Below are 26,813 nucleotides of genomic sequence, written 5' to 3'. Positions count from 1 at the left end.
GCTGGAAGTTGCAGAAAGGATTTTCTTGCCTACCTGAGAGGAATTAAAGGAGGTGTTGTGTGGGGGGCAAGGAAGGGAACAGTCAGATGGGTTGGGGACAGCAGGAGGGTCCCCGATGGACCAGGCAGTACACAGAGCAGCATTTCTATGCTCAGTGTTACACGTGTCATCCCTCTCATCTAGGACGACAGCAACAGACAGCTGCCAGTCCCGCTGAGCCCATCAGCTGCACACTCTGCACTGCAAGGTGGTGGCAGCAGGCCAGGCAGCCACAAGAACCTCAAGACGCTGTGGGAAAGCTTTGGCCCTAGGGGTACGGCCCTCGGTTCAGATGCCATCAGGTCAGGAACGTGGTGGGAACTGCATTAGAAAGCCAGCAGTAGCCTTAAATTACTCCTTAGCGGGGATGTAATTTCACATGGAAGAGAACAGAGAGAGTGGATAAATTAACAGAGGAAAGGGCAACATAAATCATCAGGATTACCTCAAAAAAAAATGGAAGCTGTTTAAACAATGGGGCTAGCTCTCAACTTCAACAGAGTAAATTACAATGTACTGTCTTTTTAGGCTTGCGCTTTCAAAGCAGTGTTTCCCACACTTTGGTAGAAAAGGAAACAAGACAAACCATGACTTAAAAGGGGTTCTAAGTAAAAATTATGCTTGAAGAACTACAGGCTCCAGATTATGAGAACTGGCAATTGCATAGATCACTATCACAACATCCAGTGGCTCGTGTGTCTTCCCATGTTTTAGTACTCCCTGAATTCACCCATTCTAACCAGTCTGCCGCTCCAGTTGTGTGCATAACAGCAGCATTAGAACCATAGCTCCTTAAAAGAAGTCATTGGAAGCGTTTTCTAAATAAGTAACAAATCTGCTCCAAGAGACTCTCTCTCCGTTTCCCTGAATCCCACCTCAGGTGGTAATAGTGCTTCCCTTATGCACGCATACCTCTCGATGTACACACACGGGAGGGGCACCTTTCTACTTCTATGGTTGCACTGCACCACTACCATTTGTTTCTTACACTTCTGCTAGACTCTTATTTTTCACATTTTATCCTTTCTCACATTCCTGTCATGCCCACCGAGGGCTTAGAACTGTGATGTTACTGTATTTTATAGCATGCAAATAGAATATATACACACACACACTGACCATGATATAAACAGCAAGCATTCTAAATAAACGCTAAAATGACCCATGTAATCAGATCAGTTCATTTTAGAATACGAACATCTAGAAGTAGTAATAATATGGTATTCAAATGAGATCAGTGTTCCAACTGCACAACGCAGAGAGGTTATTCCACAGTCTCCTCCTTCAGCACACCGTACAACGTGCATGACAGACCAACACTTTTAAACACAAGGTGAAGACAGACAATCTCTTGCACTCTTCAAACGAAGAAAACACCCGCTTACATGTTTTTGCATGCCAGATACATCACAAAACGTAGAGCACAGCTTTTAAAAATTATGTTTCAGAGCGCAACCAAGTCAAATCCAGATATTTAGACACCAAGCGCATTTGCTCCATGGAAAACCAAGAACACTTTTTTCATGTAGGTGGTTTATTTTAAGAATTTACAGATTTCTGGGGCTTTATCACGTCTTCACAAAATAACAGAGCAGTCGTGTTAACATAGACACAGGCAGGTTAAGCCACGTGCTCAGAAGAGCTCTTCTTCACCTGTAAGAAAAATTGAAGCAAATTAAATCCCTTTTAATTATTTGGGTTTTTTAAAAGCTTTTGTCTACTCCAATTTGAATCCTTCAACTCACTAATATTCCATAGCCCTCCCCCCCTCCTCAAACTCTTCAAGTCTATTTCTCCTTGAAGTTTTAAATTTTGAATATGCTTATTTTGCAAGAGAAACCTCTTTAGGAACAACATCTTACATACAGACATTTAAAGTCATTGCATAAGGTCAGGGCACTATGAAAAAATTAAAACACTAATTGCAAATTAATCCAACAACCCAGAAAATACCACAGAAAGTTATGTCAAATGTGGATGTACGCTACCATGGACGTTATTTTGCATAAAATTATTGACACTTAAGAACTTGTTCAGACAGATTCAAACTAGCAATGGACAGTTGTCCCAGCGTTTTGGGAAGAGCAGTTTGTCTGACCAACACTGAATTCTGACTTCCTCATTAGACTTCAAGATCATCCGTGTTAATTCATTTTAAAAAACAATCTGGTTTCTACGTCATAACTTTACCTCTTGGATTTGGCTGAACCGCTTTTTCCGATTAATCCCTGGTTATGGTATTACGAGAAAAAACAGAACAAGCAGGTTAGGAAGCAACTCATGCAAATTCAGGCAAAACTATGCATGTATTTATAACCGCAAATGTATTGTGAGGAGCACAATACAGCACATAACTGCTTTATGGCATGTATTCCAGGCATTTTGTAAACACACAGGATATTAACACATGTATTTCCATCCAAGTATAGCACAAATTTTTAACTGTTAGCTGTAATACACATTAGCTACATGCAGTTACAAAGGGTGGTCTAAGCCCACACATTTGTAACCTGCCATACACATCTTCACAAAACTTCTTTCTCAAGGAAATAAGCAAAATACTGAACTTAAAGTAAAATACACATTCAGTATCAATAGAATCTGGAAACTCTCTCCTCCTTCCAACCCCCCCTCCAAACTCTCAGCTTCTGAAGACCACCAAAGGCTGATTTATCCAAAAGCGTATCTGAGTTGCTCTCCCCCACCCAACATTACTGGGCTCTTTGAGGAGACAGAGTAGGAGAAGCCCAGGTAGAAGGGAGGAGGGGGGAAATCCACTGAAAGCCAAAAAGGAGGAAAACCGCTGCCTGTTCAGGCAAGGATGTGTGTTGAGGCTAAAGATCTATTTTACCAGCTTTTTAACTTTATCAGGCCAAAAAAGACTGCCAAACTTCACACTTGTTAGTAGAACCGCACAAGCTGAAAAACTTGGGAGTCATGCCATGGATTGTCTTCCCTTCAGTTTTAGGACCTACGTGCCCTAACCTTCCCCGTTAACCTGACTGAAGCAGGACGTACAAGCATTACATGACTTCGCAACAACTCCTATTTCATGTTTGTACAGGTACTCACAGAGCAGCAGCACCAGAGATGATCTCAATAAGCTCCTTGGTAATGACAGCTTGACGGGTACGGTTGAAAGTCAACGTCAATTTGTCAATCATCTCAGCTAGAAAAAATTAAGGTTGGAATTTAAACCTATAGTAAGTATTCAAATACAGATAAAGAGAAGCTGTATGAACGGAAGATCAAATAGTCTTGTAAATCCATGCAAACGACCAAGAGGCTTACTGCACTTTTAATTTTTTCCCCCTACAGATAATGCTACTAGTAGACAATCTAGAAACTTGATAATTTGGCTTGAGGCATCAGAGTTAAACATCTGAAGAACAGCTGACAGACTAGTAAATACCACGATACGACATAGCTTATTTTAACATCACACAAGTACACATTATTTGCTTTTAAATTAGATTTCACTGTCAATTAACTACATTAGTATTTCCTTCAAGTTACTGTTGTTCTGGCAAAGGGAGCCAGATTTTTTTGAGATTTTTTTTCTTCAAGTTTTTTTTTTTTTTAAATGCAGTTAAGTATCACCTTTTTCTCTCAAGATAAGGCAGTCAGCAGAGTGCCACACCTACAGTTCCAGGTAGCCCAACTGCACATCCCATCGGCTTCACTCAGTCACCAGTATCCTTTTTGCAACACTACTTTCTAAAGGCTGCAGTCTTATCGCCATGCCACTTTAAAAGCTATTAGCTGTCTCCCACTAATACCAACTGCATACTCTCTGCACTGCACTCAGTTTGGACATCTCCCAACGAATACTTGTATATTCTCAACTTGCTGCATGACAGGTGGTAAAGTATTTAACCACTCTTTCAGTTTCCTCACCTTTAAATTGGTGCAGTACTAATTACATTTGGCTCACAAGTAGGTACAGATTTGTAAAAATTTTGGAAATCCTCAGACCAGCCACAGGAGAAGAGTGTACAGAGTATTTGGCCATTACAAGATTAGTTTAGTATTTCATGTTCTTATCAAAGAATCTGTTATTTCACTTCCAGTTACCTAGTCTTGTTTCTCATATACTTGACAGCAATTCCTCTTCCAGGAACTAAATAAGGTTCACATGTTCAGAAAAGAATCCTGATTGCACTGGCTCAAAAAAAAACAGAATCAAAATGGAATTAATAGAGAAACCAGCTCATTTCCTATCATTTTGGAAGCTAAGAATTACACAAAGGGAGGTCAGCACTTTCATGCTAAACTACTGAAGTTCTGGGAAGCCCACAGTATAGACTTACAAGCATTTTTGCTAGCGTTGTCCATAGCAGTCATCCTAGCACTCTGCTCGCTGGTGGTGGATTCTTTCAGGGAGTAGTAAAGAATATTTGCTAGTGTAAATTCCTGGTAGTTTCTCAGCACATCAGCATCAATATCATCATAGATACTTAGGCTTTCTGTAAAATATGAAAGAGCGGACTTATGAGAAATCCAAGATATACTACTTCTAGCAAAACAGTATAATGTCACGTGAAAGACTACTAGGCTAGCCTGTTTCTCTACTTAAGGCAGTGCGAAGGGATTTTCTCTATGTACCATGTGTACTTTCATAACAAAATTTTAAGGAGCAGAGAGATTAATTATTTTACATCTTTTCATTCAATTTAACACTAGGAAAGTCAGATTCTGACGAAGGCCAAATATATTACTGGTTTATTATGTTTAATCTTCCCATACAATGCTGCAGAAACATACTGGGGTATTTTTACTGAATAGTGCAAAGTCATTCAATACCCATGCTCTTCAGTGCTGAAAACACTGGAACTGACAGAGTTCTGCATATACTTAGTTCTTGCGTGAGAGAATCTCAAATCAAAATTAGTACAACTGTTCTTTTTAACCTCCTTGCTCCACAGCACCTTGATAGGTCAGCCTTAGGCTGCCCAGACAAAACAAGCTGTTGAACTTATGATACATGCACCATACTAAGATGTTTTAATACCACATTCCCATGTTCAGGGTACTTTTTCTGTGATTTATCATTTCACATAACTGGTGGTTTCTAGTTCACTACTTACCAGAACCAGCAACTGTTTCAAGGGAGAAGATTGGTTTTTCATCGGTCTTGTAGGAGATGACAGACCTGTATAAAAACAGTGTAATAGGCTCTTCGATTCAACTAACCCTAAACGGAATGCTTAAAATCAAATTAGAATAGACAACTTCTGGCCTTCAAACTCCACAAAGTTCTGCAATAATCCTGATGAAGAGATCTCAGATACCACGTGGATATAATGACGTGCTGACTGTAAATATAACAGCACCCACTACACAAGCAGAAAGAGAATTCCAACCACAGCTATTAAAAAAACCCCGGAAAAACAACAGCTCTTCACACATAAGAAAATGCACTCGCTCCTCAAGAAATAAAGTAAACATGACAAGACACAGTCAGTTTTCGTATTACTTCATCAGGCCAACATGCTGTTTGAAGCATTCTACCCAATATTTTTCCAGTGCAGTTTCAGTTTAATCTTACCTGAAACGATTGTAGATGACAGAGCCTTCGTCAAATTCATACCCAGAGTTTAACAACTCTGAAGCAATGACTGAAGCATCTCCAAAGCTAGGAGGTCTCCGTCCCACTTCTTTGAATGTCAGCAGCAAGTAATTGCCATGTGTCCTGCAGTAACGTTAAATCTGTGTTAGAACCAAGTGGATGCTCTAATATACAACTATGTGGCACCAACAGGCAACAAGTCCAGTAACTTACCAGTGTTCAGAACTAAGCATTTTATTGAATTAGGGTCTGAGATAAATTTTGCTTTTTTTTAGTTAAGTTATGATAGCTTCATGATAAACACACACTTGTAGCAGTGTTACTGTTGCTAGCTTTCAAACTTTTATTCCAAATATATAATAATGCTGTGCAACAGTTTCACAAATGTCCAGATAATCAAAAGCAATCTTAGCACATTTGCAGGTTTGGGTTTGTTTTTTTTTTTTAAAAGGAACTTCAATTTAGCAGTTTCAATAAATGCAATTGCCTGTGAATGCCACACAGCTTTGCAAGCAGTCTTGAAATTTCTCCCACAGAAAACAACCAAAACCACCAAACCAAACACTTCTTTCTCCTTTTTACCTCTGAAGTAGGCCTCTGATCTTGTCACCTACTCCAACCACCATAACTTCTTTCCCTGCGTTTGAGAGGTTGGTAATCTCGTTCTTCAAGGTTTTAGCAATAGATGTATGGATAGCACCACACAGACCTCGATCAGAGGACACACCAATAAGGAGGTGCTTCTTCTTGTCCTCAGGTGCCTTTATTTCTGCTTTCTCATAGAGAGCTAAAAAAAAGATGGATAAGTTATTCAAGGGTGCCAGGGAGCAATTAGGTCATATCAAAAGATCTTTGAATTATTCTGACTAAAACAATTTCTAGAGGAGTTCCAAATCACAGCCAGATGAATTTTATCTCCCACACAATCATTCAAGTTTGTATATGATCTGGCTGTGATCTGGCCAGAGGTGACAAAGAAACAGTTCAAAGCCAGACACATCTCTGCAGCGGGTATCACACAACCAGTAACATTAGTTAAGTTCACCGTGCAAGTCCACTGCCTCGGGAGCATGCGCAGCCCAAGAGTTTGCAAGAAGGTTTGACAGTAGCTGGAGATGCTACAGAGATAGGGCACAATTCCATTAATGGATAGAAGCAGGCCAGAAATTCTGAGCTGTGGTGTCTTTATGACTAACAAAAACAATCACACAAAGTTAAAAAAGTACTCGGAAATCATAATGAATTTCACATTAGAACTCTTAAAAATCACTTTCCATAAATGACTTATAAGGAATACTCAAGGTGACATTGGCCTAGAGATACAAATTCTTTTGGAAAAAGCCACCAAAAGGTTAAAAAAGTCTAGGCATTTTATCACCACCATGAAAGCCTTCCTCTTCTGTTCCCGCATCACACAGTGCAAGAGTCTTCTCTCACCCAGTGCTCCTGTTCCATAGACTCTAGCAGGCTTCAGCTCCCTCTCAGCTCTTGCATATTTTGCTGCAGAAACCATCTTCATGGACTTTGTAATTTTCTGAATGTTCTTGATGGACTTCAAGCGCCTGGTAACTACAAGGTTAATAGTTGAAGGTCATGGGCTGTACTGGGCATAATGACATCAAAAACAAGCAATAAAATGCTAGCAACTACCATCCAAAAATATCTTGCCAAGTTCCTCAAAAAAAGAACCCCCAAAACCAAACAAACAATGCACAAATAAACCTCATAAAAGACATACCCATAGTATTTACAGTAAGAAAGCAGTAAGAGTAGTAATCTGGCTAACCCAAATGTATCTTTACAACAGGTATGTTTCCCCCCCACCCCAGACATAACATTTATTTAATATTTAGCCCAACACAAGATCTATTTACTATTCTCTTTCCTTCCATTTCTACATGTTTCACAAATATATCATTTGAGATATATTATCATCTTTTCCTAGATGACAAGGGGAGGAAAAAAAAGAAAGACCCCGTACTATAAAGAGACAGAATAAACTTCCTCTTCTGTTTAGGTTGTGGCAAAATGAGATTCATAAAAATACTGATGCAAAAAGAAAACAAAATAGGTGTCCTACAGACAAGCACAATTCCAAGACAATATCCCTGTATAAAAACCTACGAGGAATGGCTTAACAGCTTATCAAACTGAAACCACACAGTCAACCTTTTTTCCCCCAATGTTGGAGAAACACACAGGGAAATAAACATAACAGAAAATAAATTAATTCTTAAAGGTGAGCAAAAATCTGGTTCAGCACATATGATAAAGTTATTTTTAAAATACATTTGAGTAAAACTATATTGGTTTGCTGAAATTACATCTAAATTAGCCCTAAAACCATTTTAAGCAATGCTTTTTCTGAGGGACACTTGTTTAATCTAAGAAGTGCTGGAGGCTCATGTATCAATGTTATGGTGTATCACAATCAGTTCATCCAACAGAGGCTAATCAAAATTATATTTTAACCTATGGTTTTCCTGCAACACCCTCCCTCTCTCAAACGCAAACAAAAGCAGTACTTACTGTCTTTTAGAGTTGCCATATTCCTGACTTGGCCCCTAAAAATGAATGCAGGAGAAATTAGGACAGTTCACTAGTTCTCCAGCAAACCAACATCTGTCAAGGGCAGGTCCCTTTCAGAGGCATGACAAGGTAAGAACTGCTGTTTCTTGAAAAACATCTGTAGTAGGGACAAGCCACTCTAAACCATGCCTTGTATCCAGACCTTCCTCCCTTCTCCTTATCTCCTATGACACCATGTATCATTTAACACATTATCCGCTGCCTTAGACAACGGCGCAATGTAAGCGAAGGCCAGACAGCCTGGCATCAGAAGGGTACAACCTTCCAAAAACGTAAGTGTTGTTTGAAAAACGCTTAAAACGAAGCAGAGGCAGCCACGCCATTTCCTGACAAGAGGAGACTCTCCTCGCACCGCCTGTCACCTCCGAAGCTGTCCTTTTTACTCCTCCTGCCTCACCCATTCACCCCCCCCAGAGCCGAGCACCCTTTCCTGACGAGCTCCCGTCTCCCCGCCCCGGGGCCGACCCCAGCCCCGCCGCTCGCCCCCACCACCGCGACACATCCCCACAGGACCCTTCCCCGGCCGGCGCTCCCTCCCCGTTACCATTGCGGCTGGTAAAGCGCGACGACGGCCCCTCGGGCGAACATGGCGGCGCCTCCACCGCAGCCCGGCTGAAGGTCAGCGCGCCCGCACCGCGCATGCGCGCAGCCCGACCCGGCGGGAAGTGCTTCCGGGGGGAAGCGGTGGGTCACTTCCGGCGGAGGGGTGTGAGGGAGCGGGGTGTCGGAGGGTGAGGGTCGCCGCCATGGGGAAGTCGGATTTCCTCAGCCCCAAGGCCATCGCCAACCGCATCAAGTCTAAGGGGCTGCAGAAGTTGCGCTGGTACTGTCAGATGTGCCAGAAGCAGTGCCGCGATGAGGTAAGACCCGCCCCGGTGGTGGCTGGGCCTGTGGCGGGGGGAGCGCGGCCGCTCCCCGTCCCTTGGCGGGGGGCTGGCGATCCTCCATGAAGGGGCACGGGGGGCTCCGACCCTCCTGTAGGGAACCCCAGTCTCCTTGAGGGGGGCGGATCTGCGGGAGATACACGGGGGGGGGTCACATCCCCTCGGTTGGGGTCCTCAGTCCTCCTGTGAGGGCTCCCATCTCCTTTGTAAGCGTCCCTAGGGCCATTGAGGGCGACACGGAGGGGCTCCGATCGCCCTTGTCGGGGTCCCCAATCCTCCGGGGGGAGGGCTGCGATCGCCTTAGGGGATATGTGGCTTCATAACCTTGTAGGGTTCCCCAGCTCCCTTGTGGGGGGTACAGGGCTCGCTCAGATTCCTCTTGTAAGTGTCCCCGGTCTCCTTGTGGGGCCTCTGATCCCATCTGTGGGATGTGATGCTTCTAGGGAGCATCCTGGTCTCACGTGCTGGGAGCCAACTCTTTTTTAGAGGAGCATTGGAGAGGGCCCTTATTCTCCTTTGGGGATCCCCATTCCCTTTTGTATGGACCACGGTCCCTTTGGGGGTGGACTGGTGGGACCGGGAGGATTCGCAATTGCTGGGGATGGGGCAATCCTATTGGGATCCCCAGTCCCCCATGGGAGAAGTCTTCATTCACTTCCAAGAAAGCGTGTTGGCCCTGATCCGTCTTTGGGGACGTTCAGTCCCCTGCGGAATGACTGATCAGCCCAGGGTGAGAGGGAGCACAGGATGGCCCCAAACCCCCCAGAGGGGTGATTCCTTCAGACACACCTTGAGAGGTCAATGGGGTTAAGAATTAGGTGGCTCCCATCTGCCTTAGAGGGGAGTTGAGGGTAGCCATGATTTCCCCTGGGGGAAGGGTGGGTGCGGCGACATGCCCAAGGGCATGCATGTCTGGAGCACTATGAGGTCTATTTTCATAGAATCACAGAATGATTTGGGTTGGAAGGGACCTTAAAAGGGCATCTAGTCCAACCCTCCCCGCAATGAGCAGGGACATCTTCAACTAGATCAAGCTGTTCAGAGCCTCATCCAACCTGACCTTGAATGTTTCCATCTACCACCTCTCTGGGCAACCTGTGCCAGTGTTTCACCCCCCTTGTCATAACACATTTCTTCCTTATATCTAGGCTGAATCTGCCTTCTTTCAATTTAAAGCCATTACCCCTTGTCCTATCACTACATGCCCTTGTAAAAAGTCCTTCTCCAGCTTTCCTGTAGGCCCCCTTTAGGTACTGTGAGGCTGCTATAAGGTCTCTCTGGAGCCTTCTCTTCTCCAGACTGAACAACCGCAGCTCTCTCAGGCTGTCTTCATAGGAGAGGAGCTCCAGCCCTCTGATCGTCTTTGTGGCCCTCCTCTGAACCTGCTCTAACAGGTCCATGTCTTTCCTGTACTGATGACTCCTTCCTTCTGATTCTGGCTTGGCTTCTTCTCCTCTTCTCCTGTTATGATGAGATGTTTTTTCTCTGAAGCTTCCCCCTCTTCTTTTCACTTGTCTATTCACTTGGACCCAGATGCCTGTGGGATGTGAGTGTCCTCTTCGTGTTTTCCACCTGACTTGTGCTCCAAAAGTACCTCCACTTGGGCTAACTGTGCTTTTAGTTTTCCATTCTCCATGAATAGCCTCTTTAATGTGCCTTAGAGAAGAGAAGTAAAGCATCCCGTGGATGTTTAATTGTATTGTTCTTCAGCTGTTTCTGCCCCCCTCTCCCTTTCACCCAAGAAGCTCAAATCCTATTCTCTTCCCAGTGACTACAAGGAAAAAACTTCACTGCTTTACAACCAGATCTTTTTGTAAAGGGGGGGTGGGGCTCCCACGGAATGAAATTTGCTGTAGTTTTAATCATAAGGTGATGAAAGAGCATTATATTAGGCAAAAAAAGGATGCGGTCAAATGTCCTATATCTGGGTGCTTTTTGGAGAGCTCTGATGACTTCAGCCTTGTGCTAGAGGTGGCCAAACTATCACAGTCCATAGCTTTAGCGCTCCCAGCACACCATCCTTTCCTTACACACATTTGGTGTCAGTGTTGGTTGGTAGGGAGCCAGCAAATACTTCCAGTGCTCTCGCAGAAGCGCCTGGATGGGTCCTGAGTGGACCTGGGTGGTGCCCTGTCTATCCCATTCCACAAGGGACGAAGAGGACTGCTGGAATGTCCTGTCTCGTAACCCTTTTCACAGTTCGTCTGGAGGCTCTTGGCCTTGGGAAGAGCTTTGTTTCTGGCTTGCCTGATCAGCAGGAATAACTACTCTGTGTAGGCTGTGGCTGAGTTAAGGTGTTTTCTGTGGAGCCTCCAATAAATTTCACTTGCAAAACATTATTTTTAATACTCTTCAGCTGTGTGAGTGTTGCAAATTGAGGCAAGGACAGACAAAGTATTTATTTTTATTTTATAGAATGGCTTCAAATGTCATTGCATGTCTGAGTCCCACCAGAGGCAATTGCTGCTGGCTTCTGAAAATCCTCAGCAATTCATGGATTACTTTTCTGAGTAAGTTTGCTATATATTCTTACCCAGATCTTCATTCCTGTATCAGATCTGCACAGCCATACCTCTAAGGCTCAGTCATGTCCCACTGAAGACACTTTATTCTGGCACATTTTAGTGTCAGCTCTTTTTTCAGTGGCAATTTGAAAATTTAGGCAATGCCACTTTTGAACATATGTAAGAAGTTTCAGGGAGCCGTGATATTCAATAAAATTTGACAGTTTTATCCCATGTCTGAGTCCCGTTTTAAGTTGCTCTATGTTACAAAGTACGTCACCCTTTTGCCCCAGCTAAGTGACTGCCACACATGCAGAGTTACAGAGAGCAAAAAGAACCATTACAGAGAGATAACAAGTCAGGGGTGTGACTAATGTCCCGCAGTTTTCCCCAGTCTTTTGTCCAGCTGACCTACATGACAGCTGGGTTGACTGCAGCTGTCGTCAGCACGAGCCTGAAGTGAGGCTTTATACTCAAGCCCTTGAATTAGCAGTGAGATGAGTGATCCATCTACCCCATCTACCACTGCTGCCCTTTGTCCTGCCCTGTGTTTTGTGTCAGTCAACCTGGGAAGATACCTGGTAATGAAATACCAGCAATTAGTGGGAAGTATTTAGATTTCATTCTTTCCATTTTATCCCTTTGAAAGGGTATTATCCTTTTGAAGATTTAACTTGTGTGTGCATGTACCATATTGTGTTTCTTTGTGCATGCATACTGCGTTTAATGCTACTTTATTGAAAAAGGGAAATGACTGTCTGAATTTCGTCATGCTCAGTTCAACAGAATACTCGTTTATACTGCAGATATTTAATGTTAATGACAATAGAAAATTACTTTGTAGTTGTTAAAGTTTTACTGAAATACTTTCTTTTTGTCCTCTAAGGGAATTCCGAAATGATTTCCTAGAACTGCTCAGGAGGCGATTTGGTAAATATTTTACTGTTCATTTGCTTGTTTGTTTGTTTTTAATGTCTTTTATTAGTCCAGTGCAAGAAGTTTTGGTTGCTTTCTCCTAGGTCCTGTATTTATATTTAGTAATAATAATTCTGTATTTCAGGAACAAAGAGAGTCCACAATAATATTGTGTACAATGAATACATCAGTCATCGAGAACACATCCACATGAATGCCACGCAGTGGGAGACACTGACTGATTTTACTAAATGGCTGGGGAGAGAAGGTAAAAGTAGTTGCTCGGGGTTGGGAAGTTTTAAAATTATTGGGTAATTGCATTGCTGATAAGTGATCAGTAAATGTTTACGTTAGTTCTCCCGTTTCCTTTTTCTTTCTTCCCCTCCCCTCCTGTATATATATTAACAGATGTCCAATGTATTTCTGTGCTAACCATCAGGAATTTGCTTATGAAAAATGTCAGAAGTCTGGGATAAATGCATCAGTCATGAACCTTTCCTTGTTTCATCTGTTGTTCTAAATTTAGTGGAGGTATTGCTAAATTCTAAATCAACTTCCAACAGTTGCCATTTAAAAATTAAAAGCTATGATAGAACATTTCTTATGACTACAGAATCCTTCCATATTTAAGGTGACAAGAAGCGAGCAGTCGTTTTCATTCCTGGCCTAGTGAAAAGGTTAAAGCTTGAGATCTGCAGTTTTGTGTTCAGTGAGAGGAAGAGCAATTAAATGGCACTGTGGTATGACAGAAAGTTTACTTTGGCTCTGATTGCCTGTGTCTTACAGGATACGTTCATGAGTCATACAGTGTTTGAAAAATCACTCTAGTGAGAAATAGTAACAATAGCGTAGCATAGTAATGTTTCCTTTAGTATGATGCTCTTAGTGTGTATTGTTTATATATGTTAGATTTCTGTTTTCTTCCTTGTTAAAACAGTGGGAAGGAAACATTTTCTTCAATAAGGAAAGTATTGTAAAACACTCCGTCCACTTTATTACGTACTCTGGCCTATTTCCAAATAGAACCAGCTAGCTGAAGGGCAGAAACACATACTAAAGATGATTCAAAGTCAATTTTACCAGGCCAGTAAGGGGTACATTGTCTCTGGGAAGGTATCTGCGTTGTTACAGTGAACGTGGACTGTATGTGAAAATGGTCTTGATATTTTCTTTGTCCCTTACTTGCTTTTGTGAGTATTAATCTGACTTTATCTTGCATTGACTTTTTAGGTCTTTGCAAGGTTGATGAGACTCCAAAAGGCTGGTATATTCAATATATTGATAGGGACCCAGAGACTATTCGCAGGCAACAAGAACAAGAGAGGAAGAAGAAACAGGATCTTGATGATGAAGAAAAAACTGCTAAATTCATTGAACAACAAGTTAGAAGAGGTCTGGAGGGGAAAGAACTGGTGAGGAAAATTGCACTGTATGTCAACCTTCAGCTCAAAACTGCCGTTGGTTAAGTTAATGGTGAATTCAACGCTGATGGGATCCTTGCACTGGTATTTCCTTTGCAGTCAGTTATAGGGTGATGAGTAAGCTTCATGCTTCAGGTTACAAGCTCATCACCAGTTCAAACTGAGGAACAGCGGGCATATTTGGCTGCATTGCTGTTCTTTTCTAACCCACAAGGAATAGTCTTCTCGCAGATACTTCTGATAGAAGCCTTGAGCAACTTGTTTCTGTTGAAAATGCAACTTGTTACATTTCCTTGACTAACCAATGTGCTGGTGGTTTTTACATCTGATGAACGGCAAGGTCCTCTATGGAATCACAGTTTCAAAAAAAAAAAAAAAAAAAAAAAAAAGAAAAGAAAGCAAAGGTTTCAGCTCCTTTTAGATTTGATGTGATTTTGAAATCTACTAGAATAGTATCCTGTGGCCCTAGTGTCTGATCCTGGCCATTTCAGGCTTTGATTTAGACTGTCTTCTTCCATACTTGAATCACCACATCTCTTCACTTATGTTCTGAATTTTCTGCTATACAGTTATCTTAGATTATAACCTGCTCTGGAGGAAAACTTGGAGTTACTTTGTACCTGGCTTGCTTTAGTACTAAAAGAGTGATAATTGCTGCTTTTCAAGTGATTAGTGATGCAAAAATCACTCTTCAGTTTTGGAAAGGAAAGGAAACAATACAGTAACCAGCATGACGTGTCTTCATTTATGGTATTTCATAGCTTTTAGGGCTGCAAATAACAAATACTTTGTACAGTGGGGAGGCTGAGATGAATAACCAGGAGGGGCTGACATAATCAAATCCGCATAGTGAAAAGTTTTATTTTGATGGTGCTGGTGTGGTATTTGGGATCTGTTTATTTGGTGTCATTCCATGACTTCCATACACGTTGTTGCCTGGGACTGGAGCCTCCCATTTGGTCCTGGGTATTGATAGGTACATTTAAATGCTGTTGTAAACAATTATATTTCTCTTAATTTAAAACTAATTGAAATTTAAATGGTCTGAGCCTTCGGTGCTAAAAATTTGGAAAGATTCCAGAATTTCCTTCTTTGGGTTATCAGTCTGTCCAGAAACCAGTCTAATCATGCTGGTTCAAATAGAGAAAACTGTTACAGTAAGGCCACTTTCCTTTCATGCTGGAATCAAGCAAGTTTAGACAGCATCTCTGTAGAGAGTGTTAATTAGAGAATTTTGCACAGGAGCCTGTAATGAGATAATGTTTTCAGTTTATAATCTTCTTATGAATCAAGCCAGGTTGAATATTACAGTTCCTTGTAATAATCTCACAGTAGTCTGTAAAACTGAGCTAATCAATGGTCACCAAAAAATGATATCTTGGCTCAGTTTTCTGTTTGACTCTTGAAATGTGTTTTGTGTTCTTTTGGCAGGAAAAGCCAGTCTATACTGAACTAAGCAGAGAAAACGAAGAAGAAAAAGGTAACCAGATTTTGATGTATGTAATTTTCTAGAATCTACTGAAGCTGATTTTGTGATTAAAATGAGATGAGCGCTGAGGCCTGCTCGGTGCTTCATAAAGTGCTTTGAGATCAGTTATAAAGAGCACTGGAATATGGAAATACAGAATATTCTTTCTTATAATGCTGAAAGTAATTTATTTTAAAAGCTGAACCAAAACATGAATTAGTAAATATTTTCAAATTTATGATCTTTTCCATTCACAGATTTTAAAAATTGTAACATCCTTCAATGCAGTTATATTTAAAGATAGAAATAGAGTAATGTCTTTTTATTTTTTAGTTACATTTAATTTAAACAAAGGAGCAAGTACTTCAATAGCAGCATCTTCTAAAACAAGGTGAGAAAAGAATTTAAGGGCAACCCTTACTGTTGCAAAGCACTTATATGACAATGATATTTGTATGGGCAGGAAGATGTATCTTGTCCTGAAATATTTGGAGTCTAATATCTCATCCTGTCATGTTATTCAGGAGGGGATGCTAGGTGACTTCATAGTTCCTTTTGTATTTAAAATGGATGAATGGGTATATCTTAAATGTGTGCTGTGAGGAGCCTTCTTGAATTTTTCTATGGTTTGTGGCAGATGCCCATAAAGTAATGGGCAGTTATAGGTTCTTCTAAGAAGATACTGTTATATCAAAGGGTGGATAAGGGATCCAGTCAAAGTATTTGAAGTGAATGCCATCTAGTTCCAGCTGCCTTCTATGAATGGGTATTCATGACTTGTTAATTTTGGTTCCTAAAAGGTTTGATTGCCTTGTCTAATTGGAGGTAATACTTTCTCTGATCATCATTTAAGAAGCTGAATCTACCTGATGTAAATCTTTCTGAAGTTCATGAATTTAATTGTCGTCGTATAACCACAAGCAACACAGGACAAAAGGGATCAATAACGCAAACAATACTGACTTATAGCAGTCTGTGAAACTGTTTGATGAGCAGTACCTCTTTTCATGTGAGGCAATATTGTAATTAAATGTATTGCGGGTAAAACGAAAGCTTTCCTCTCATCACAGGCTCAGCTCTTAGATAAGGTATCTGATGGGAAATATGCCAGGCAGAAAATGAGACAATAAAGTAGTTCTTTGCAATAATAGATACAGATTTCAGGCTTTGAGGAAAACTTGTAAATTATCCCTAAGCATTGAGTTGTGCTTAAGATGAGTCTGAAACTTAATTCAGATTCGCCTGAATAGTTCTAGTGAGGAATACCTAAGGTGCTTGTTAAAATTTGGCTGAATGTAAAATCATATATCAAGCAGTGTAATTTTTTTCATAGCATATGAGAGATACTTGTCTGTAAACTTTGTAATAGTAGTGTAGAAGCAAAATTAGGATACCCGCTTCATGGTAAAGTGACCAGACAGTGACTTTAATGTCACTGGTGATACAGGAATCACATCAGAGTCGTATATGGAAACTGCTTCCCTGTATCAGCGTAATGGTGTGTTCTGCAGCTGCTGGCTGTTGCTGAGGATCAGTTAAGTTCAACCTGATGTCCAGTACCCCAGCGCGGCATGCAGTAGGACTTCCTGGCTTCCCACCTTCTATGCTCACAGCACAAGCTACAGAAACCTGGCACCTGTATTTCCTGAGCAGAGTGCAGAAATAGGACCAGGAGATCATAGGTAGTGGACAGTAGAGTTTTGAGGGCATGGGGATACTGGTAGTTGGGTGCAGAGATGGAGTTGGAGCCTTGCTGAAAGGGGAGGGAGAGGGGAGGTGTGCCTTCCCTTGAAAATCCATGTGTCTGACATGAAGCTAGGAGTCACCATGGCTACTGCAGACGCGGCTTCTGATGCTGACTGCCCTTGAGCAAACTGGGAGCCCTGGGCTTACTTTTTTCCCTTGAGAGCTTACATCCTCAAATCCCTGCTTAACTCACTCAGTGGACAAGTAAGATTAGAATTACTTCTGATTAAGGAATGAGCAGAAGCTACTATCAAGGTCACTGACTCCCGTCTGTAGTACTGCAAGTCTACCAGTGTACAGTCCTGTCCACACATTGTACACAGTTAGGGTCTCCCTAGTCCTATAATCCCAAGGGAAGATCCTTCAAAACCTGTTTGTTCTGATGGTTAGGACCTTGTCTGTGATTTCCCAGGTAAACGTAGTCATGGCCAGTTTATACCAGTTGCTCTTGTGGTGGTAGGGGCGTTCAACGTAAATAGTTTCTTTTTCTCCCTGGTGTTTGCTTTCTCAGACAATGTATTTGTAGAGAATAGTTTTAGCCTCCCAGCCTTCACTGTACTGTACAAGCAGGCCTGCACAGTGCTGGCCTTATCTCCCCGTTCCCCTGATCTGCTGAATATCCCTTCCTTGTCCTTGTTCCAGTTTCAGCTAATCTTGAACAGGGGAGCTGATTGAATTTGTGCGTGCTGCAAATGAAACTTCATCATGGCTTATACAAGGCACTAATGCTTGTCTGTCTTGATGCTTCCTAGGATTGCATTTGACTCTTTCATGACTGGTCCACACTGGTAGCTGTCATCTGTGATTATAGCCAGACCCCTTTCTGCTTTTGTTGTTCTTAAACAGCTCCCAGTAGATAGAAGGTAACCAGAGTAAACTTTTCCAAAGTATGTGAACTTGCGTAACATGCTGTTGAATTTTGTGCTTTTTAAAACATGGTTTTCAAGATAAACCAGTCCCTTCTGGTATCCAGTTCTTTCTTGTGTTCTCCATATTGATGACACACCCAAACAGTGTTGGTGGTCTCTCACTCTTTGTCCCTGAATATGTTAAATAAGATTTGTTTTAGTATTGACACCCAGGAATCCCTTAGTAACCTCACAGCTAGATATGTTTTCCTTCTTAAATATAGGCACTGCGGTTGTTATGTTTTAATTGTACGTTACCCTTTATGAGATGTTATTTTATGTTATTTTAAGTACTTGCTATTTGATTTGTGATTTAATGTGCTATTTCTTCTAGAACTCTGCTATGGAGATTATCCAGACTTCCTCTGAAATACAGTTTTTCTCTCAGTTTTGCTTCTACTGCCATTTCTGTATCTTCATTCCCATTCCATATCTTCCCTTTGCTTACTAGCAACATCCAACTAGCAACTATCCAACATCTTCACCACAGGCAGAATATGTGATTTGTTGTAAGGCCATATTATTATTACCTTACTGTCCACCTCACAGCAGCCTTCTTCATCTTTCTGGATGAGACAACACCTAAATTTTTTTACTGCATTCAAATGTCTTTTATAAAAATGGCTTAACTCAAGCTGCCTTTAGGCAGTTCTCACTTTACCTAGATGTTCCCTGATCCCTGAGATGTAACTTTATGTGCTGATTGCTCTTTTCTTTCATAAGTTGTAGGCTGTTTGCCTATTTTGAATATGATTGTGAAGATGGTTTTTATTTGTTGGGTGTGGAACCCTTTTCTACAGATTCCCATGTGTTTTCTCCCATTGCCGGATAGGTTAAGTATCTCTGTCTGGAAGGAGTTCTAGACGTCTACCACGTTTGAGAGTTGCTCTGTCCAGGTGGCTTCTCTAAAGCCACAAGTTTGTCCTTTTGAATTTGAAAACCTTATTTGCAGACCTGCTTTTGCCTTCTCCACTGAACTCAAGTCCCCAATCAACTCTTTGTTTTTGCACTGGTGAACCGATCGTTAGGTTGTTTCATTCTGCTGGACTGCTAGCAGCGAACATCAGTGGACGTGGAGTTTACACCTCAAGGAGACCAGTTCTAGCTGCCAAATGCAGTCCTAGAGAAGGAGGCATGCAGGGTCTGGAAGGTGACTTGCACAACTGAAATTAAATAGATCAGCAGGCGTTTTTGCACAACCAGTTCTTCAGATGCATCTTGGTAGAGGAAACAATGTAAGGTCTGCTGTGAAAACACCATCTTACTCTTCCAGCAGTGTCCTTGGACCAAATGCACTGAAGATGGTGGAAGGGGCGGTTAAAAGAAAAGAATCAGCTCATAGCTCTGGTCAGTCCAAAGAGAAGAAGAAGAAATCTGCACTGGATGAGATTATGGAGGTAATAATCATGCAGGATCTGTGTCTTTGTAACCCCATGCCTATGGCAATGTCCACTTTACCAGGGCGTCCCTTTGAAGTGACCTCAGACCTTCAGTTCATGTGGAATTCAGACTTTCATATCTTATCAGGCAAAATGGTTTCACTTCCCTGTTAAAACTGATTTCTTCTGCTCATCTGTGCCTATTCCCCAGACGACTGAGATGTTGGAAGTAAAGAAATACAGATTTTGGAAGAGAAGAAAATATCTAGAAACACTTGACAAAAACAAATACAAATCTCCATAATTTTATCATGGATTCTTGGATCTCATCAGATTGATTTTTATGCAGCAAGCACACACTGACTTACCCTTATTTAGTTGTTTAGTTTTTTTTTTTTTATTCCCCACTTGATGTGGGCCTGGAGAATTGGTTCAGCTTTTCAAAGGCATGGGAAGGCTGCAGTGAAAGGAGGAAGTAAATGGTGATTATTTGTTGTCGTTCTGCAGCTTGAAGAGGAGAAGAAAAGAACATCTCGAAGAGACTACTGGTTGCAGCCTGTAAGTGTCTTAAAAATTATTTATTATTATACCAAATACAACCAATTCTGCGTCTCTAAAGCCGCTATTGATTTGTGTAAAGACCCAAAAGCAGATTCCAAACTAAATTCACTCTTATTTTCCAAGCTGCCAAATGTGAAATATTACAGTATCTGGGAGGAATTACTCTTCTGGTTGAGCATGATCTGCAGTCTGAAGCATCGTATGCCTGATCTCAGATGGGGTGGAATTCTCTAATTAAAGAGTTGGTACTGTGAGTCTCTACAGATGATGTTTAAATCATGGTATTACAGCCCTCTTCTTTCTACACAGTAGTTGACTCTCGTAGAGGTGTCGAATTCAACATCAGCCTTTGAGCTGAGAGACCTCATCTCAGCTTCTACTTTTTGACTGGACTTCTAGATCAAGAAGTCCTGCCCTTGGCCCATTGTGGGCTGTCACATTATATCTGAATTCAAGTGTAAGTGTATTTGTAAAGCAAAAAAAAGTCTTGAGAGCTGCTGCTTCGAGGCAGTAATTCGAGGATAAAGACAAATTCCTGAAAGCTGAGTCTTTACTATCATTGCTTCCTGTGCTGTGCTGTACAGTCTGTGGTTGGAGTCAGAGCAAACTGAATGTGCGGTTAGTTTACATTGTGTAGTTGTTTATATTTTGGCTTTTTTTTTTTTTTCTCCTTTCAAATCTTCAGGAAATCGTTGTAAAAATTGTAACAAAAAAGCTTGGAGAGAAGTACCACAAGAAGAAGGCAGTTGTTAAGGTAAAGGGTGCAAATGGAAGCATGCAGCATTGGTTAGGCTTTTCTGGTATCAGATGACTCCTGAAATTTTGTTTCATTGTGGAAGTTGTTCAGCCTTAATTCACCACTGACAGGGGCTGAAATGTCACCTTAACTGTACTGGGACTTGTTCTGGGCAGGGGGTGAATCTCTGAATTGGTTTAATGTCATTTACTCAGTGATCCTTTCTTAAGCATGGTTTTGTCCTGCGTATTTTGTCCCTATTAACACATCCACCTTAGAGAACAGTCACTTTGTCAATGTGATATGACCAAGAGCAGTGCAGTTGTGTTCTGATCTCAAGACTAGTCAGTTTTGCACTGATATTTAAGCAGCATGCTGCCTTTGAGCAAGATCCTAAATGCGTACAAAATCTTCAAGCTGTAAGCCTTGCTCTGTTGTTTGGAAGTGCTTTCTTTTAGCCACTGCCAGTGAAATGATGTTGTACTAGGTAGTCCAGGGCTCAACAGTCTCTGGCAAGAGTGCCAAAGACGACACCCAGGTGCATTTTGAATGATTGACAAGAGTGTATAGAGCTCAAAATCACAGCTTTTTTTGATAGACATCTGGGCAGGTTTATGAGTCCCAGCAGCTGTCTTCCATTGAGCTCTGAATATGAGAGGTTGAACATGGTTTATGCTCAAAGGCGCAAAGATGATCAGTGACATTTCGCCTCATTGAGAGGTAGTATCCCAGTTGTCACTGTGTGGCTTCCAGCCAGCTTAACCTCCCATGGGGGAAAGAAGCCTCTAATTTACTCTCCATCTTTGAGAGAATAGCTAAGATAGCTAACCTGAAGGTTGACAAAACCTTCAGACAAGGCCAACAAAATTAGTGGTCAGTTAGACCAGTCATTGATGTTCAAGAGGAGCCCTTTTAATCTACCCTTAGCTTCAGAGCGAGGCCAGTCGGCAGTTTGTGAAAACTGGGTGCCTTTAGGACAGCTCAGAAGTTCTTGCTGCTTTTGAAATTGTAGAAATGCAGACTCATGGTCCTGAGTTTGTTGATTTTGAAATACAGAGAATTTTTTTTTTTTTTTAATTCCGATTGGCCTCTACCTTTCACAACAGGAAGTGATTGACAAATATACAGCAGTTGTGAAGATGATTGATTCTGGAGACAAACTGAAGCTTGATCAGACGCATCTGGAAACCGTAATACCTGCACCAGGTATAGCTGTTTTGTTTGTTTTTCAGCTTAGCTGTCACTGCAAAATTTATGTTTCAGTTCTAAAGTATGATTCATCCACTTGAAAGTACCATAACAAGAGCCCTCTTGCTTTTGGGACAGCATTTTGCAAGCTACTCTGATCACTTACCAAATAACCTCTGGTTACTTTCCAGGGAATTATTAAATTGCTTCTGCTTTGAGTCTTCACAGTCCCTTCTCGTAAGAATTAGATTCTTTTCTGAGAAGATAGAAGTGCTTTAGGAATCAGTTCATTTGGTGAGATGAAAGCATCTCCCTTCAGCTGCCAGGATGCATCGCTTGGAGCCCTGCAGGGCCCTTGGTCATATTTATCCTCTGTCTTCCCTCCAAAGTCACGCCTCAAATAGCTGTGGGCACTTGGCAAAGCTTACCTCGTCTCCTGTTTGGTTCACTGGCATTTCTGTGGCTGGTACACACTAATGTTTGTGTGTAGCATCTGATCAGTATTTCAGGGAATGGTCAGGGTACCAGTAAGCAGAAGAGTGTCAGCGTAGGGGGAAACAGGGCATGGGATTTTGGGATTCACAGTTTTTTCAGCAGATGTGATGCATTCTGCATTTCTGCAGCTGGTGGAGAGCTGGTTGCTGGTGTCCGTGAGTGCTCTTCAGCGTAATGGTACTTGTAGGTGAGCTCTGCCCACTCTTGCGCTGGAATTGATGTTCTGAGGGGACTGCCTGTGTGAGACTGAAGGAAAAAAAGAGGTGCACTGAGCCATTAGCACGGGGAATGGGATGTGGGAGAAACAGCTTTGGCTTCTTTCCCCGATGTAGTTTCAGTGGCTTCTGCCCGTAGCGTCAGTGTAGCCTGGGGTGGTAAACTGAGGCACGCTTTGGAAATGGACGGGCTGTAAGGCAAAGCTGGGTGCTGCTTGCTGGAGCTGCTGGGAGAAACCTTCTCTCCCTCAGCTGTCAGTGGAGTTGAACACTACGGCATCAAAAGAAGCTGGGAGCCCTGTCGTGTAACTGTTTTCCTATTTCTCATTTCAGGCAAGAAAGTGATGGTATTAAATGGCGGTTACAGGGGAAATGAAGGCATCTTGGAATCTATTAATGAAAAGAGGTTTTCAGCGACAATAATCATCGACTCTGTAAGTATCAAACACTGCAAGATCTCCTTTGCGTAGAGCGCTTTTCATCTGTACATTGGAGAGCTTTCACAAAGAAAGATGGTATCATTAATCCTGTCTTACAGGTGGGATTTATGGTGTGCAAAGTGCTGTGGTCACCCCCAGCCTATTCCCAACCGGTAGGAAAACAGCCACATAATTCCCCATTGCAGACTAATGCTCTGCTGTTTGCCTTTAAAAAGTTGCCAGGATGCTGAATTTAGCAAGTTTTGAACTTGAAAGAGACTTGCAAAATATTTTGTATGTTTATTTTGAACGTGGCTGTTGTACTATTTTGTGGGAAGGTAAAAAATGTGAAGTATGCAAGGAGGTGGTTTTTCTCCTGCCTTTTCCAGACTGAACGTGGGGCTTATGTGCTTATTTGTTGTCTTGTTCATGGTTAACTAATTACAGTTCTTTTTTTGTTGTTTTTGTTGTTTTGGCTTTTTACCTATCACCTTTCTCTGGGCTAAAATTAGGCTATGTCATCATGTCTGTCTGTGTGGCTACTTCTTTGTGCTCCTCTGCAAAACCAAATCTTTAAACTCATTGATACAGCAGAGAGGATGTTGGGTCAAAGTCAAATTTCTTAAAACAGCTTGCAGGAGAGAGATGCTGATAGGATCCCATTCAAAGAAGGGCTGCAGAAATTCAGCCCACATTGGGTTCTGGAGAATTTACTTGAGAAGAAACTGCACATGTCCTAACCACAGAAGGAGCTTTGGCTAAACAGAGAAGTAGTCGTTGTGCTTTTACTGTGTGCAGCCTGAGTAAAAACACTAATGCCTGTGATTTCCAGTTCTATTCACTTTGGTTGTGCGTCTCGAAAAATGTCAAAACGTGGTGAGATTTCGTACAGCCCCTTTAGCTATCTTATTTTAAACTCCCCAATGGGAATTTAACAAACAAACAAACAAGTTTATATTTTGATCTTATTTCTTACACTACGTTATTCTCCAGGGACCTTTAAAAGGACGTCGAGTTGAAGATATCCAGTACGAAGACATTTCCAAACTCGCCTGAGGTGCTAATCATGGATCAGAGAAGATTTTGGTTCCCCAAAACATCTTTCTGGCATCTTGCAGGCAGACACAAGACTCTACCATGTCAGGGTTTTGATTGTGTGTGTGTATTTATAATGTATATAGAAATTAACCACAAGCAAACTGGATTTATTTAAAGATCACTACGGATTTGTTAGATAAAGTGTTTGTGGAAATGTTATCAGTGGAAATATTTCATCTGATTCTATATCAAAGTTATAATATTTGGTTCAATTTCCTTTTATAAAATACAGCAGATAGCTGCAAGCTGAAGTATTTTATTTACTGAAGTATGTTAGCAGTTCCGTAAAAGAGAGAATTACCTACAAATAGCTGCTTGAGGCAGGCAGTGTGTGTCGGAGCCAGTGGAGTTTAAATAACACACTTCTCAATCTGCAGCCAAAATTGAGTTCTGGCTGCAGGAACAAGGGAAGGGATTAAGAGAATAGCGGGAAGGTAACAGTGCTGCAAGGGATTATTTTCCTGCACGTTGTAAGAACGCTCTGGTTTATTAAGTGCTGTCACCAACTTACTTTTGGTTAGCACATCAGCAATAGTAGAGTTGTGCAAGTCATCACTCTTCCATCATCTTTCTTGTCAGGGTTCTTAATAATTTAATATGCAATTTATCTTCATAGGGACTCCAAGGTGGATGTTACTTGTGAGGTTTCTAGGATGCCAGCTGAAGTGTATGCAGATACAAATTGGTGATTGCTGGTTTGGTTTTCCAAAGCCTTTTCCTTTGTTCATGCTTCCATTGTTGCTCTGCTACAGGAGTAACATTACTCGTGCTAAATGATGTAACATTACTTTTTAATTTTTTAAAAAAAGTCACATTTTGTACAATGTTTAATTTCTAAGGCAGTTCAGGAATAAACATAAACCTTTCTTAGGTGAGTGTATTTCTTATCAGCCTTTTAAGCGCATGAGGCGTCTGTTGGTTCATATCCACCAAAGAGCACAGTAAAGCGCCCAGCTGGTGCACGGCCTTATTTGTGTAAAAGAAAGATGCGAGTCGTCCCAGGCAAAATACAAACCATCACCTGATGGTCCAGTCTGCCCCTGGCGAGGCTGTGTGTCTGTGGAACCTGACGGAAAGAAAACCGATAGCCCCCGTGTCTTTCAGAGGAGCTCTCCACTGAGGGCTGAAGAGGGCAGGATCCGTCCTGATGTACACATCTGTCACGTTGCAGTTTAAAAGTTCAGGGTCGCCTCACTGTTCGATGTCCCTTTCCTTGCCTCAAAGGTTCACTGTCTCGTGATTTGTGGTTTCCAGGGGACCCCTGCAGGAAAACTGAAAGACTGCAGAGATTTGGAGTAGCCTGAAATAACCTCACACAGGACATCAAATGGCTCTCTGCAAGGCAGAGTCGAGCAGTAATGCAGCATCTAGAGAATGGAGAATTGTGAGGAAGGGAACTGGAGGCAGAAGACACACTTGTCTGTAAATTCAGGCTCTTCTGTGCAACCTGGACTGTGTAAACAGCTCTGCCCTTTCTCAAAGAACAGGTACTGAGTGAGGAGAGGTACACAGGAGAGTAATGAGGATAAGTGAAAGAACAGAACAGCTTCTGTATCGCTGAAAATAATTGCATTTAACGTTCTGGAGCCTGAAAAATTAGAGTGAATATAATAGACATGTTAAGTTACAAATCGTGTGGAGAAGACCAGAGAATGATTATTCACTGCTTGTATTCACATACAAGCTAGGAAACAGACAGTGGAATTACTGATTGGGGGATTTAAAAACACACTTGACAGGTTTCTCCTCCCCAGCCCCCATGGCCTAGTTAAACTGGGGAACTCACTGCTGCAGGCTGTTGGGCCCAAAGCTAATAAATGAGTTCAAAGAAACAGTGAATGGTTTGTAGGGAAGTTGCTTGCACTTCTGAGAGTTACTTCGAAGAGACACTTAAAACACACTGATCCTGACACTGGGGCTGCAGGAAAGATCATGTACCACCCTTTAGTTCGTAAGTGAAGGAAACTAAAGTTCAGAATGGCAAGTACATTACTTGAGTCCCCTTCCTAGATTAGGGCTGCTGAGAAGAATTTGGCCAATGTTTTTTTCTAAGGTTGCCGAAAGCAGAGTTTTAAATCTGGCTCTAGATACATACACATGCATAATTGTTTCACTACCGATCTCGTTCATTGCTGAATACTCTTGAAGAGTAAGGCATGTTTTGGGAGCTAATCCCACTGGAAGGGAAGCTTTTATTACTGGTGGTGATTTCTACGTGGTCTGAATGTTTCCTGCTTTCCCAGATGTGTATCTGTGTGTGAACTTCACCGTGATGTTGAAATTTTCACAAAAAATAGGCTGGAGGTTGTCTCAGACTCATGTAGTTGATTTTCTTGCAATATGGCAGCATCGGTTATTTCAAGGACATTCCTCGCCACTGGTTAACCCACCCTTAAAGACAGGAGACTCCCCATGATACCCATTCCAGAGTCCATGTTCCTTTTCTGTTAAATTTCTTTTACATCTAATGCACATGCTCCTTTTTGCCCAGTCCAGCAGTATATGAACTTACACTTTCCCAAGCGGTCTGAAAAGCAAAGGTGTAAGTATTAAATCTGGTTGTGCGTGTTACCCACATTGCAGGAGCCACAATGCTGTTGCAAGTCTACTATTGGAATGTATATTACAAAACACTTGAAATTTTTAATGGAGTTTACTGTCCAATAAATCAGACACGGC

General features: G+C 41.7%; 2 protein-coding genes across 5 annotated transcripts; one reads left to right on the top strand and one right to left on the bottom strand.

Moving 5' to 3' along the window:
- Positions 1-1,204: 1,204 nt before the first annotated feature.
- Positions 1,205-8,869, bottom strand: ATP5F1C (ATP synthase F1 subunit gamma). 2 transcript variants are annotated; one of them, XM_030013282.2, is made up of 10 exons: positions 8,742-8,869; positions 8,138-8,172; positions 7,046-7,177; positions 6,191-6,395; positions 5,588-5,731; positions 5,127-5,191; positions 4,350-4,505; positions 3,112-3,208; positions 2,230-2,267; positions 1,205-1,692 (listed from the first exon to the last, which is right to left on the bottom strand). In XM_030013282.2, exons 1-9 carry the CDS (start codon positions 8,783-8,785, stop codon positions 2,261-2,263), a joined length of 885 nt encoding a protein of 294 aa, XP_029869142.1. In that variant the 5' UTR covers positions 8,786-8,869; the 3' UTR covers positions 1,205-1,692; positions 2,230-2,260. The 2 variants fall into 2 exon arrangements, with proteins under 2 accessions (XP_029869142.1, XP_029869143.1); XM_030013283.2 differs by lacking the exon at positions 2,230-2,267.
- Positions 8,870-8,878: 9 nt separating this feature from the next.
- Positions 8,879-25,004, top strand: KIN (Kin17 DNA and RNA binding protein). Of its 3 annotated transcripts, none has more exons than XM_030013281.2 (13): positions 8,879-9,057; positions 11,497-11,591; positions 12,472-12,515; positions 12,646-12,768; positions 13,731-13,912; positions 15,353-15,401; positions 15,723-15,780; positions 19,320-19,440; positions 19,930-19,980; positions 20,669-20,737; positions 21,826-21,925; positions 22,951-23,051; positions 24,030-25,004. In XM_030013281.2, exons 1-13 carry the CDS (start codon positions 8,944-8,946, stop codon positions 24,090-24,092), a joined length of 1,170 nt encoding a protein of 389 aa, XP_029869141.1. In that variant the 5' UTR covers positions 8,879-8,943; the 3' UTR covers positions 24,093-25,004. The 3 variants fall into 3 exon arrangements, with proteins under 3 accessions (XP_029869141.1, XP_029869139.1, XP_040979284.1); XM_030013279.2 differs by having other exon boundaries at positions 19,317-19,440; XM_041123350.1 differs by lacking the exon at positions 19,930-19,980 and having other exon boundaries at positions 19,317-19,440.
- The last annotated feature ends 1,809 nt before the right edge of the window (positions 25,005-26,813 follow it).

Source organism: Aquila chrysaetos, chromosome 5 (assembly GCF_900496995.4).
Source record: "Aquila chrysaetos chrysaetos chromosome 5, bAquChr1.4, whole genome shotgun sequence".
Lineage (NCBI taxonomy): Eukaryota > Metazoa > Chordata > Aves > Accipitriformes > Accipitridae > Aquila > Aquila chrysaetos.
This window is presented reverse-complemented; position numbering and strand designations above follow the sequence as displayed.